The sequence below is a fragment of the Neopsephotus bourkii genome, unplaced genomic scaffold (genome assembly GCF_033783945.1).
Source record: "Neopsephotus bourkii isolate Nb327-2 ecotype Australia unplaced genomic scaffold, CSIRO-AGI_Nbou_v1 NB_230, whole genome shotgun sequence".
In the NCBI taxonomy this organism is placed as follows: Eukaryota; Metazoa; Chordata; class Aves; order Psittaciformes; family Psittacidae; genus Neopsephotus; species Neopsephotus bourkii.
The window spans coordinates 464,027-477,639 of NW_026900740.1; the positions used below are offsets into that span (position 1 = coordinate 464,027).

Sequence of the window (13,613 nt, forward strand, 5' to 3'; positions counted from 1 at the left end):
TCAAAACCAAAACATGAACGTGTAGGAATTGAACGTGTTTACCCTCAGCTCCATGGTGAGAAGCCTTCTTGCTCCTTTAATCTGGATTTCCCATGCTGCAGAACTCATTACTCCCCACGAGCAGAGCTTCCCATCCCTGCACGTCCACTGCTCCCATCCAGCAGGTTCCAGCATCGCTCTCAAAATACAGCAATTTACAGTTCATAAATGGAGAGTTCAAAGGATGAAACAAACCCCACACGCACAGGGTATGCAGAAGTCAGAAGGTAACCTAGCAAGATACAGCCCAGCTAGTGTGACAGTTGTTCAAAGTATGCAAATTGCCTTTCATTATTGCATTTCAATATTGTTCATGCCCACAGGACAGTGACACTGTAATTTTGCTGCCTTGCAGCAACAGAACTGATGAAACCAGTTCAAACCTATGGTGTGGACATGTTTCTTCAGGAGCACACTTGCTGGGAGGACATCATTCTGGGATCACATTCTGCCAAAGCATGTGCCCAATTTGGCCTTTGTGCTAACTCAAAGGCAGGTTTTACTGTTGGGAAGAACACTGCCTAAAGCAGCTCGCAATACTGAGCTGGCCTTAGGAGGTACAGATGTTGCAGCACCCAAAACGAGCTGATTTGGATGAGTAAGCTCAAGCAGTACAAGGAGCTCAGCAGGATGCCAGTACTTAATGTACTGGCAGTAGTTAATGCCATCCTCCTGAATGAGTCTTTACATTCTCTTAATTACTGGTGCAAGTGCAGCATCTAAAGGCAGTATTTAGTATTTCTGCTGAGCCTGTCCCCCACCTTTCCAGAACAGTGTCTGAAAAACCAACCCAAAGAGCAAAGTGTTATTAAAAAGGGGCTGAAGCAGCTGTATATTGAATGGTTTATTTTAGGTCTGTTCCAGGCCTGGCCAGCTCACCTGGTCTCCCTGGAAGAAGGCTAGCAGGCTTCCCTGCCATTTAAAAACTGCTTTTGCTTGCTTGGTTTTGTTTCCAAAAGAGGATTTCTCTTCTTTAAATAGCTTCTGAAAAGTGTATATATAGCAGCAATATGGTACAAAGATAGGCTTCTTTTTCACAGTACACACAGGTTGGTATTGCCACTGAGAATACACCTTCAACAAATGCCTTTAAAAACAGCATTTGGTCTGTGTTACTGACCAACCTGGAGCATTCATAAGCCTTTGCAAATCCAGTACCCAGAATTTAAATAATAAATCAGGAAAAAGTGTTAAATAGCATTCCAGAACTGGAATTACAGTAGATCCCACATTCTCCCAGTGCTGGCACTTCACTGGGCAGGTGCATGCTGCTCTATATACAGAAATAAAACCCCCAAAGCAAACATGGTTTGTATTAAATAGACATAAATATCAGGACTGCAGACTGGAGAGCCATGCTTGTGGTAATACTGAGTCTGTGCTGGCAGAGTCCACATCCTTCACCAAACACGGGGACGATGAGTCCTTCCGAGCCTGTCCATCATGTAGCTGGGGTTTACCAGGATCCATCCCAAACCCAGCGCCTGCCATAGGCAGCAGGATGGCAGCCAGCACCCAGGGAGGGGGGGGTCACAGCTTCTTCATTTTGTCTTTGTTCTTCTGGAGTTTAGTGTGCACGACTTTGAGGGTAGTGAGGAAGTTCCCAAGGAAGAGCAGCAGAAACGTGAAAGCCAACACAGAAACCTGGGAGAGAAAGGGGGGGGAAGAAACAACCAAGGTGAGAGCTGAGGGTACTGCTTTGGCCACATTAAATGAGTTCTGATGGGGCTTTGGTTGGCAAGTCCAGGCATCCATTAGCATGGAGATCCAAGGAGAGAAGATCATAGTCCAATATATATCCATACATCCAGCTGTGTGGGTTAACAGGAAAGATATTGCTAGCATGATCATTTAAGTAGCATTTACTACTTTCAATATTACAAGATGGATTATATGTAACACTGCCAGACTCTACCAGACAGTAAAACCAAATCATTAAGTTAAATTAAACGGATTAACATTATGTCCGTGGAACAACAGTGACACAGGCATGGGGAACGCTATGTTTCTGTGGGAAGGTGTGTTCCTCCTGATCAAGGTGAGCACACAAGTTACTGCAAGATCCAAACAAAGTAAAGGCCATCAGACTATGTGCACTACTGCATGTGTGATGCAGTCCACTCTGGATTTACAGGAGCAATAGTACAGCTGGAAAGACATGTTTGATAGGTGACAGCAACTGAAAACAAGAGGAAGGATCCCTAAAAATGGGGCAGTGATGGGGACAATATGTTTGTAAGTGATTCATTGCCATCATTTTTTTTGTCATTATATTTCTGTATATATGACCCATGGTTCAGCCATAAAAAAACACCAGCAACTCAGCAACCATTGCTATAGATGCCCACATACATCAACAATGTGATATTTACCCACATGTGTTTTCTCCCCCTACACACTCTGCCTTTCAGTCTGTGCAGTCACCCATGGGTGGCAAGCTTCCCTACAGTAATTCACGTTTGAGCTCCTTTGTGTAGGCTCTGTGCCACATCATCCTGAGATGTTTCGATGGAGTCAGATGCCCAAATATCCTTAAGGGTGTGGTGATACACCCCCCCTCCCCTTGCTCTGTGCTATTTCTAAGCAGAACCAACACGCACCTGCCATTCTTTGCACTCCTTATGCCTTGACAATCCAAAAAGTGTGATTGCATTATAGAGCTGCCAGAACTAGAGAAGAGAAAGAAACAAAAGCAACTGCATTACTAGGAAAACCAAATCAACCAAACCATTAGGAACATTTCTTAAGGGTTCATGTGATCCAAAGCACCTTTTTATGGTGCTGCAGCCACCCAGGTCTTGCATCACAAAGGGAGAAACAGGATTGCCCAACTTACATGCCCAAAGAACAGGAAGGGAAGGAGAAACGTCAGCCCCCGCCACATCCAGGACTGAAATCCTTCTGGAAAAGGTTGACAGAAAAGGCAGAGAGTGAGCATGTAACAGCCAGGACCAGAGCTGCAGCCCTGCCACCCAGACCACCCCATAAGGGTTATTCCTGTCCTGCTCTGCAATAATCTAGCAATTTAAGACATATAAAGGTGTGGTAATAGGAAGAGGATAAAGCTGTGGCTGCCCCATCCCTGGCAGTGTTTAAGGCCAGACTGGCCAGGGCTTGGAGCAACCTGCTCTAGTGGAAGGTGTCCCTGCCCATTGCAAGGGGTTGGATCTGGATGAGCTTTAAGGTCCCTTCCAACTCAAACTAATCTGTGATTCTGCAACAGAAACCTCCATCTTAACCCTGTGAAGACCTGACAGAGATCAGAGCCTTCTGCTCCCAACCCACAGGACCCAAGGAGGGGGATAAAAGCCTCATTCCCCTTCCTGCCTTAGGACACTTGGCAGGGCAGGGGGGTGGCAGCTCTCTGAGGAGGCCACACAGCCCCTCTGGCCTATCACTGCATTCAAAACCTGTGCAAACCATCACAAGAAAACCTCACCTACTGTGAGGTCCAAGTGGTTTCTCTCCCCCAAAGCACGGAGACGATAAAGGCAGCCCCTTTGGTAATAATACTGTAAGAACTGAACACAACCTGGAGAAGGAGAGAGAAAACATCACTGCATTGTCTGTTCAGACACATAATAAAGGTATCAAATCATTTTAATGATGTTTAATCCAAGAGCATTTAAATTATTGTTTATCTTTGCACACTGCATATTTGTTATCTTTATATTCTCACAGTTTAATACTCCAGTATTTACCAAGCAGAAGTGTTTTCTTCTAGGCACATAAGACACAAAGCTCGTTTAGCCCATGAATTAGCAAGGGAAGAGATACTCACTCTGAAATATTGAAAACGCTAAAAATTGACTGCGAAACATCTGATACATGAGTCCATCTGGCCTGAAAGCAAAATACAAAGGAGGTCTATTTGTTTGATCAAACACAGATGATGCAGTGCCCTTCCCCTTCACCACCAAGCCAGATCCCATTAGCAAATGAAGCAAACAGCTGGTACCCAGCCCGCGCCACCCCATTGGGAGCCCAGAGAGGATGCTACAGCCTCATATCCCAACTCTGGTGTGTAGGAAATGCTCTCATCGATCAGGTTTCCCCTCCCCAACATGCATAAATGCTGCCCCCTCTTATTCATTTGCCTATCATAGCTTTCTCTAGGCAGAAAGCCGTTCAGCAGCACCTGCATGCTTGTGCTCCTTATCCCAAGGGTAGCTCAGGACAGTCAGAGGACAAAGGACTTTCCACTCCTGCCACTACGTCATCCCCTCACACATTCAGGACCAGAAACATGTGTTGTTTCAAAACAACCTTTAATTATTAACTCATCAGTTCATGCCAAAGTCAAGACAGGTTGCACAGGGGCCTGTCCTGCTGTACTAGTGCACTGTTTGACCAACACCACCACCCCTTGGAAGGTAACTTGCATGTTTGGCTTTATATTGTTTGTTGTCTGGGTTCAGTGAAGGCACCAAACAGATCCATTTTGTGGTGTCCTCCCTCTAAAGCAAAGGGATGACTGTTTGCTCAGTTACACAGAGACAGAAATCAAGAGACTTGCTGAGATTTGGCCACCACCAGCGTAACTATGGCTGAGGGTTTGGGTTGGCTTCTGTCTTTTTTAGCTCAGCAATGTAAATACAAAGTTGAAGTGTTGTATTTATCACTGAAAACATCTGTAACATCACACATACACTGAGACTGAAGCTTCCCCATGTGCCCCTATGGCCACAGCTTTGTGGCCATGCTGGATTTAAATACTCAGATGATGCCATGAAGCAGGCGTGAAGCACCTCAAGCAGGCAAGAGCAGACTCACCATGTCAACATTACTCCAGACAGGAACGTGGAAACGTAATGGTGAGAGACCCACCAGCCTTTGATCCTGAACAGACAAAATGCAGCAGTTAGACCAGAAACATGGATTTGAGCACTGTTAAGTCTGGCTTTACATTTACAGACAAAAAAGTGATTCTGACTGGGGAGGGGGGGATGTCAGGAAACAAAACAGATGGCACGACTCAAGCAAAAGGGCTGTGGAAGGAACACTGTCCTGGCAGTATGGCTTCATCTCAGCCACGAATCCACAACTGCTGGAGGGAGGCTCAGGACCAGAACACATCCTGCACGCTCCCACAAGCTCTCCAGCACAGCAAGCAGCAGCAGCAGCCCCTGCAGCATGAGGTACCACAGTGACTAATGATGTGCAACCCACACAGCCTTTCTGCTTTCCAAGCCAGTCAGTGACATTTTCAAGTCCTTCCTATGAGGTGGCTGCTGCTTTCAGACAGGAATGCTGCAGAGAGGCCAGAAAATTATAGTGAAGTACAGAGTGTTAGTGAGGCAGAACCTTCTCCTCCCTCCCCAGGCCTCAGGTGGTCACATCTGCGTTGGGAAGCAGGAAGGGGGATGGAGACAAGAGATCGTGCAGAGAGGCATCAGCACCTTGGTTTTGCTGGGCTTCAGTGCTAAGCTGAACCCTCTTTTGTTGTTTGTTTTTCTTTTAAAGGACGCTTCATGCTTTAAATAGTGTCTGCAGGTGGCACAGTACCTTGATCCATTGCTAATGAGAATGCTTTCCCGTATCGTCAGCGTGCAGTAATACCACACTAACAGAAAGTTAAACACTTCATCTGTCACCCTGTTAAACACAAAACACACACAGTAAAAGAAATGCTGTTAATTATAAGGACACGTTCAAAGAAAACCCCTATTTTTCCTCCCTCCTCTTGGGCAAATGAAACCTGCCCAAGTGAGGCCACAGACGCAAAACCCCGGTCCTGAGCATCTCTAACCCCCATGCAGAACTGCACACATCAGCAGCACCCCAGGGTCTGAGCCCTTTCCTCTGGGAAGTGCCTCGTGACACAGCACTGCAGATCTTTAGCTGATAAGCAGGTATGCAGAGATGACATTAATTCCTTCTGAAGGAGAGAAAGCACCATGAAAGCAGCAGATGATCCAATTTAGAGAGGCATTTCCAGGCTAATTTAATGAGGAGATTCCATGAGATCTATATAAATCCAATCAACTAAAAGAGCAGAAGTGCACTACACTCTAGGGAGGGAAAAACCTCAACAAACCAACTTGATTTTGTCATTTGCAAACCTTTCCAGCCAAAGGGGTTCGGGGCAGCACCTCCATAGGGCAGCATAATTCCCTGGTACAACCTTCCATTCACCCAGACCCACAGAGACCTCAGTGGAAGAGCCCAGCTCCAACACCTTCTGGTTTTTAAGCCAAACTGAATAGCAGAAGCTTGTTTGTGCTCATTTTATCACAACCTAGAGATAACATTCCAGGTGTGATCATTTCATGCAAATCTTCTCTTGTTGCCTTTGCAACCCCAGAGTTGCAGTATGATGCCAGCCCCTACCTCAGACAATGCATAAGCTCATTCCCAAGCACAGTGTGATGCCAGAAAAACAACAGATCAGGGCACATGATCATAGAATAGTTTGGGTCAGAAGAGACCTTGATGTTGGGCTTCTCTTAGTTATGAGAGACTCCAAGAAAAGTTAAACAAGGGAAAGCAAGTAGCTAAAATACAGCTCCTGCCACTCTGAAGAGGTGCAGAAGCTGTTAGGATGTCCAGCTGCTCAAAGCCTAATCACTGCCAGAGCCTGTCTCGCCACCTTGTCTTAACAGAAGATAAGTTAGTTCAACCCCAGCACACTTCTATTGAAAACACTTGATGAGAAGTAGTTTGCAGCCTACCTGTAGTGGAGAATAAACCTGCAGGTGAGGGCCCCGAGTAACAAGATTATTGTCAGATAAAGTTTGAACTTCTCATACTCATCTTTGTAGGCAAACCTGGAAGGGGAGAGAAGGACTCAAAAGGGTGTTTTATCGAACATGGCTTCACTGCTTTCAAACCAAATACAAATCCCCACGCCAAGCCCAGAGACAGGCAGTGCTTGAAACACTCAGAAAACCAGCAGACAGCAGTGAAAGGCAGTGTTCTGCCTGCAGGGTCCACTATGCTAATGGTCCATTATGCTGCAATACAACAGCTAAGTCCATCAGAGCTGGTTTCTGGGGGTTAGATTTTAAAATAAGACTTTTAAATTTAAGATTTTTCTCCTTTTTTTCAGTCAAAAAATATTAAAAACCATAAATCTCAATTTCTGGAGCACTATATGCCTGGAAGTCACAATGCCATTTTCATTGCAACCCCTGCCTTATACAGTTAAGGCAACAGGCTGGGCTGGGCTTAAAAGCGATTGTCCATCAGAGTCATATGAAGCATTAGCTTGGCCCATGTCATGGTCCAGTTTGCCCACCTTCAACATTTGATCTATCAGACCCAAGAGAAATCCATTCCTGTCTCTGGACTTGAGTCCACACCCACAGCTGGCCCCAGAGAAACCCAAATCTACACGTGCAGAAACACTCACTCACTTTGCTTGGTTACTCAGGAGAGTTACATTCACATTTCCCAGGACCAGGTTTAAGTACAAGCTGGAAGACAGAAAACAAAAGCAGACCCAAGTCATTTATTTTATTTCAACACCACAGGATGACCTAGATTGGGGCAGATGAGACCAGTGTTTCTGTAGGGTTTTAATTACGGCAAACTGGAAAAATACTCAATAGAAGGGGATTTAAACAGGAAAGATTGGTCAGCATATCCAAGAAATTACAGAAAAGCTTTATTTTCCTGGTCCCTTTTCTGTGCTACAGCCTAAGGGCAGGATTTGTAGTGTGCACTGTCCAAAACAAGTAATAACAGGGACAAATGGGAAGAAAAGACTCCAGTAGAAACATCTGAAGGGCTGCAGCATCACACAGCCCTTGACAACAGAAAGAAACCTGTCCTGGCAACCCCACCTGAAGCAAAGTATAGATATTAGAGTGGCTGAAAACACTATTTAAACATCACAGAGAGAAGAATCCTTGCACTGATTTGGTCTTTTAAAAACGAGCACAGGACAGCATCAGTGTGGAAGAGTGAATTGCAGGATCCCCCCTAAATGCAGGGTCACTTTTATCTGAACAAGAAAACCTGCACTGCCTACACACTGTACATTCACAGACACTTCCAGCTAATGAGCTGTGTACAAGTGACACAGCAGCTCAGCAAGAGATTTATGACTAATCCAGTTTTACATGTATTTCTTCAACACGCACGTTATCCTTTGGGAGCACCACTGCTGTGATAAGCAGCACGTGTGCCTCCCCAGCAAAGCACGTACCCGTTCTTCTTTGGCAAGTAGGCTTCCATGTCAAAGAAGGCATTTTGCCTCTCCTTGATCTGGCTGCTGATCTCCTGAATGAGAGCAAACTCTTCAGGACTCGCTCTGGCCTTGCACCTGCAAGAACACAGAAACAGGATATTCCTGGTCATGTTTTTACCTCCTTTTTTGTTTAGAGGAAAATAACATTGTCTTAAACCCCAGGCTGTTAAAAAACAAACCATGCACGTTGATGCCATTGTGCACTTTGCTGCTGTGTTTCTGCAGCACCATGTCTTCATGGCTTTATTTCACTGCCTGGTTTATGTTGTTGTAGGTTATTTTAACCAGCTGGTTCATAAAGCAGCTTCTCTCTTCATCTCAGCTCAGTGACAGGATCCTGTATTTCTTCCCTAGCAGAACGCTTAGGGAGTATCATGCTTTTCTGCAGGGATTTCTTCCACTTTGGGAACTTTGTGTGTGGTTGCAGGCACTGCCATTGCAGAGGCCGCAGCTCTTCAGGCATGAAACATTTCAGGATGCAGCAAACACAGCTGATGATTTACTGACAAACTGGGGTTTTACCAATTAATGGAAAACAGAGCAGTGCTGGCAACCCCTGGTGTTGGAGGTGGTGGATTCAGAGCTGCACACAAGGAATTTAGCCTGTGTGCAGGCTGTGGGCAGCCAGAGACAGGTCCCTCCTGTAAATCCACCAGCACCAAGTTACACCTTCAGGTTCAGGGACTGGTGCTCCTCTTCCTGCATAGCTTACGGAGCAAAGCTTTGCTCACCTAGCAAGACAAGTGGACCAAAATCTGGGCAGTCCTGCAGCGTACAGCACATACTGCAAGGATACAAATCCACACAGGTTTTGATCCTCAAATATCATCTTTATTTACAAGACTCCATCCCTCATGGGGTTATGAACATTGACCTGGCTACAATAGATGGAGGTGAATCAAGAATAATATGGAGCAAAATCAGCACTGCAACACAGATTGGATTTTTAGCATTTTAATACACAAACATTTCAGCCTTTTGGGAAGGGGAAACATCCCATCCCTGCCTCCTCCACCCTCCAGGTCTCCCGTTACCGTTGCAGGCTGTGCTTCAGATCCCTTAGTGTCTTCTTCTGACGGTGTATGGAGCTGCTGCAGGCTGTCTGCAAGCCAGTGACTTCTTCCAGTTTCTGTCTGTAAACTTTGTGTGTTTCCTGCAGGAGAAGAGGAGACAATTGGTAGGAAGAGCCCTTCTAGGTTACACACTGCAGTTGGTCCTTGCCTCTGAGGGAAGCAAGTAAAATCCTTTGTTTCTGGCAGTCAGCATACACCCCTGCAAAGAAGCAAGGAGGGGGTGATGCCAAATCAGCCCAGCTGAAATGGAAAGTCCTGTGAAAGTGAGAGCATCCTCTCTACACATCTCATTTTCTCTTCTCAATGAACCGTTCCACTTGGGAGCTCCTCATTCCCATCCCACCCTGTAACAAACCCCTAATCTTCTATTTAATCCCAATCTGTCCCCATCGAATGGGTGGCTAAATCACAGTGTGGGAATTGATTTCACATCCAGATTAAATTTGAGGGGAAAAAAAAACAAAGATGAGGACTCAGAGCAGAAAAGAAAAATAATCACACAGATCCACACCTGGGGGTTTAGGCACCCCCTGGCCACCACTGCCACCTCCACCCAAGGCATGTTCAAGCAACCAACTGTTCCCATCTTCTGGTTTAAAAGCTTAACCCACCCCCTCCCAGTGGCATTAGATGCTCCTTGAGAATAACCTCTTGATCTCAGCTCGTTGATACTCTGAAGCCCCAGTAAGTGTTTGACTGGGCATAACAAGGATGTGCAGGCCAACTGCAAGCCCACCAAAAGGTGCCTGTGGTCTCATACCCCTCCCCTCTGCTTGGGCGTAAGCATACTCTGCTTTTCCACCCTTTACAATGATTTCAGCACTTTCCCAAGTGCAGGGAAACCTCAGGAAAGGCTGACCAGGCACCAAGGAACATCCTCTGGGCAAATTTTAACATCTAAATTAACTTGGAAAACAAGAGTTTACAGGGTTAGTGCCAAGAGAAGGTGTGGGTTAAATAGATACTTGCACTTGCTGCTTTATCTACCAGCACATCAAGGACCACAGAAAATTACCAGTGGTTTTCCCAGCGCATAAACATGGTGGTAAAACCATAAAAAACAAATCTTTGCTCTCCTCATTAGGACCAGGCTGGTAAGTGCTCATTATTCACAAGAGCAATGCAAAACAAGCTCTGGTATCCAATTAAAAACCCTAATAACCAAACTAACCACGTCCAGACACTGCAGTTCCAATCAGTTCAGGACTGGCTTGGCTTTGCTTAGCCCAGGCAGGACTTCGGGGCTCCATGGATTGCACAGTAACTCGTTCTGCTTCTCTAGATGTCACGCAACAGAGTCTTTGAAAAGACTGGTTCAAAGGGTGTGAGAAGCTCCTCTTGCCACAAGTGTTCAAGTATTTATTGGAAGCACAAACAGGCAAGTTGAGAGCTGGTAAATTCTACTGCAAGCCAAAAACATCAGGATAATCACTTCAAAATGACACTGGTATTTAGAACATAACACTTGCTAACAGTGCACTTATTTATTCATCAAGAGAGGCAACTACTTAGAAAGGGGACTTACTGGCAGCACAGGGAGCTCAGCACTGCCTTTACATTAACACTTATGACCCACAGGCCAAATACCTGCCACGGGGGTCAGGTTCAGCTCCAGCTCCCTCTCCACACAGGAAACAATATGCATGGAAAAACAAAGGACCCATGCACCAAGGAGAGGAATATCTCTGCCCTGAGTTCAGTTGCTCCCAGCAAAGATGCAGGGCTTGTCTCCACACCTGAATGGCAAGATTTACAACACCAGGACCGTGACTGCCCCAAGGGGATGCTCAATGCAGCAGCATCAGCCCCTTTGAAGCCCTTCAAGTCAAAGCTCCCCAAATACAAGTGTACCCCCAGTTCTCCTTACCAGCCACCCAGCACATCTGGAGCTGAAGCTACGACCAGAATCCAGGGTGCTCTTCTGCAGAAGGAGAACACAGCCCCTGACCCAGAACTTACACTGCAACTGTAAAATGACACTGGGTACAAATGCAATGAAACTGAGATTGTTTTGCCCCATGGGGTCAGGGCTGCTCTCAACACAAAAATCTGCTCACCATCAATTTGTTTCCCTCCTGGCATTGAACAGGGGACCCTTTTAATGGGAGTAACCAAAGTACCTTGGAAAACACCATGGAGCTCTTTGGGCAGCTCCTGCACAACCCAGACCTGCATTTCCAGCTGAAAATGAAAGCCAGGTCAGCCAAATACAGTGCTGAAAGGGGGTGATGCAGGCATGGAGGGGGTAAAACTGCTACTAGGAAAACCAGGATCCTCAAGAGCAAGAGATGCTGTGAGTGCATTAAAAAAAGCCATGTGCAAGGGCAAGCATGAGCAGACACCCACATTGAAGTTTTCTTACTCAAGAGTTGGGTTTTCTATGCCAACACATCATGGTTTGACTTGAATCCAGCTCAGAAGCACAGAGCTGTCCTCCAAAAGCACATTTAAGCACCACCAGCATCTCACAGAGCTGGAAATGACAACACTGTGTTCAGACACAAAGCCCACTTGTGCACACTGAAGCTCTCAGATAATGGATGTTATTCCAGCTTTTCACCTCTGCAGCACTAACTGCTTGGCAGTGACACCTCCAGCAGCTGCCACCATAGAAAGCACTTCTATTTTCCTTTTACTGATGGGGAAACTGAGGCAGGGGTTAAGCCATCAACGTTTTGCTGTGGTTTAGGTCAGACTTTAGCAAACTGCTGGGCCAGAAGGCCAGGGAGCACACACAGCAAACAAGTGATCAACAAAACCACACCAGCTGGTGCTCCCCCCTCAACGCCCAACCACCACCTTTCCTTCTACTAACAAGCCCACAACCTGAACTGACTGTAATGAAGACAACGAGCTAAATCTGGAAATATCACTTCTTTTTTTTTCCTGTGGTGCACGTTCTGTTTAACAGCCTAAAAGAGGCAAAACCAGCCCCGGGAGCCTCAACAGCCGGTGCTTTAAAACTGCCTTAAAGATGCAGAGCACATGTGTAGGTGCAGCGTTGATGACATACAGGGAAGGGAAGGCTTCCGAAGGTAATAACATTTTGCAAGAAGAGCTCTCAGCACCTGGTCTGAAGTCTTTCTGTCCCTCAATGCACTTTTACAAGACAGAAAACATCATCTGAATCCTACATATCCCACCACAGGAAATTAAAGTCCGGTCAGGAGATGTTCACAGCACTGGTGCTACTTGCGCTGTTCTTTAGGCAGTGCTATGGGTGCACAAGACCACCAGGTCCCCCTTTTCCATCTTTGCTCCAGCAGCAGGAACCGTAGCACCGTGTCCTCTCGGTGCCTCATCGAAGAAACCCGGGGTACGGCCATGGTTTGGTCTGCGATGTCCCATGCACACACAGCGCCTAGCTGGGGGTACCGGGGCACAGTGTGTTTTTGGGGTGCTGCACAAGGATGCGCATCCCATGCACAGCTCTGCTTCGTGCAGGCACCCGGGCCTGGGCAAAGGCTCCGTACATGCGTGCCTCTGCGGAGCGCAGCCCACCCGGGCCGGGGGCTGAGCCCTCCCGCACCCCTGCGAGCTGCTTCCCGAGGCAGCCGGACCCCGCTCTACCGAGGCTTCCTCCCAGCCTACAGCAGAGAAGACCGCGGGGCAGAACCTCAACCCGCTAAAGCGATGCAAAAGCAAAGCCGGGAAGGGCGACGCGGGACAGGGCGGCGCGGAAGCCGCAGCAGACGCGAAGCCGGGCAAGACACCGCGATATCCCGCACGGCCCCGGAGCCCCGCCGCCCGCAGAGCTCACCTGCAGCTGCTGGAACTCCTCGCCCAGCTCCCGCCACTCCCGGCAGCACCGCTCCAGCTGCACCCTCATGGCGCTGACTCGGAGCCGGGGCAGCGCAACCGGCAACAGCCGCGGCGTGAGCCCGCACCGGGGCCGCGGGGAAGGCCACGTGCGCCCATGACGTCATGGCGCGGGGCTGGGCGCGGCGCCGCGGTGGCGCGCGCCACCTCGCCCTACCCGCCCCGCCCCGTCTCCCGCCCACCTGCGCGCCCGCCGGGGGCACCGTGCTTGGCGGTGGGCGCTCCCGGCAGTCATGGCGCCCCTCAGCGAGCTGTCACCGGGGAGCACGTTCCCTTCAGTCACATTCCCCTCAGCCACGCTCCTCTCGGCCATCGCGCCCCTCAGTCAGTTCCCCTCAGCCATCGCTCCCCTCAGGCACACTCCCCTAAGCCATTGCTCCTCTGAGCCATCACTCCCCTCAGCCACGCTCCCCTCAGCCACGCTCCCTCAGCCATCGCTCCCTTGAGCCATGCTCCCCTCGGCCATCGCTCCCCTCAGGCACACTCCCCTC

The 13,613-nt window shown here is 47.9% G+C and overlaps 1 protein-coding gene across 2 annotated transcripts; it reads right to left on the reverse strand.

The window, feature by feature from the left end:
• Nucleotides 1–868: 868 nt before the first annotated feature.
• Nucleotides 869–13,219, reverse strand: TMEM120B (transmembrane protein 120B). 2 transcript variants are annotated; one of them, XM_061344585.1, is made up of 12 exons: nt 13,064–13,219; nt 9,265–9,383; nt 8,189–8,305; nt 7,395–7,454; nt 6,711–6,806; nt 5,545–5,634; nt 4,813–4,878; nt 3,821–3,882; nt 3,479–3,571; nt 2,876–2,940; nt 2,640–2,708; nt 869–1,683 (listed from the first exon to the last, which is right to left on the reverse strand). In XM_061344585.1, exons 1-12 carry the CDS (start codon nt 13,130–13,132, stop codon nt 1,570–1,572), a joined length of 1,020 nt encoding a protein of 339 aa, XP_061200569.1. In that variant the 5' UTR covers nt 13,133–13,219; the 3' UTR covers nt 869–1,569. The 2 variants fall into 2 exon arrangements, with proteins under 2 accessions (XP_061200569.1, XP_061200570.1); XM_061344586.1 differs by having other exon boundaries at nt 1,607–1,683; nt 2,636–2,708.
• Nucleotides 13,220–13,613: the final 394 nt, after the last annotated feature.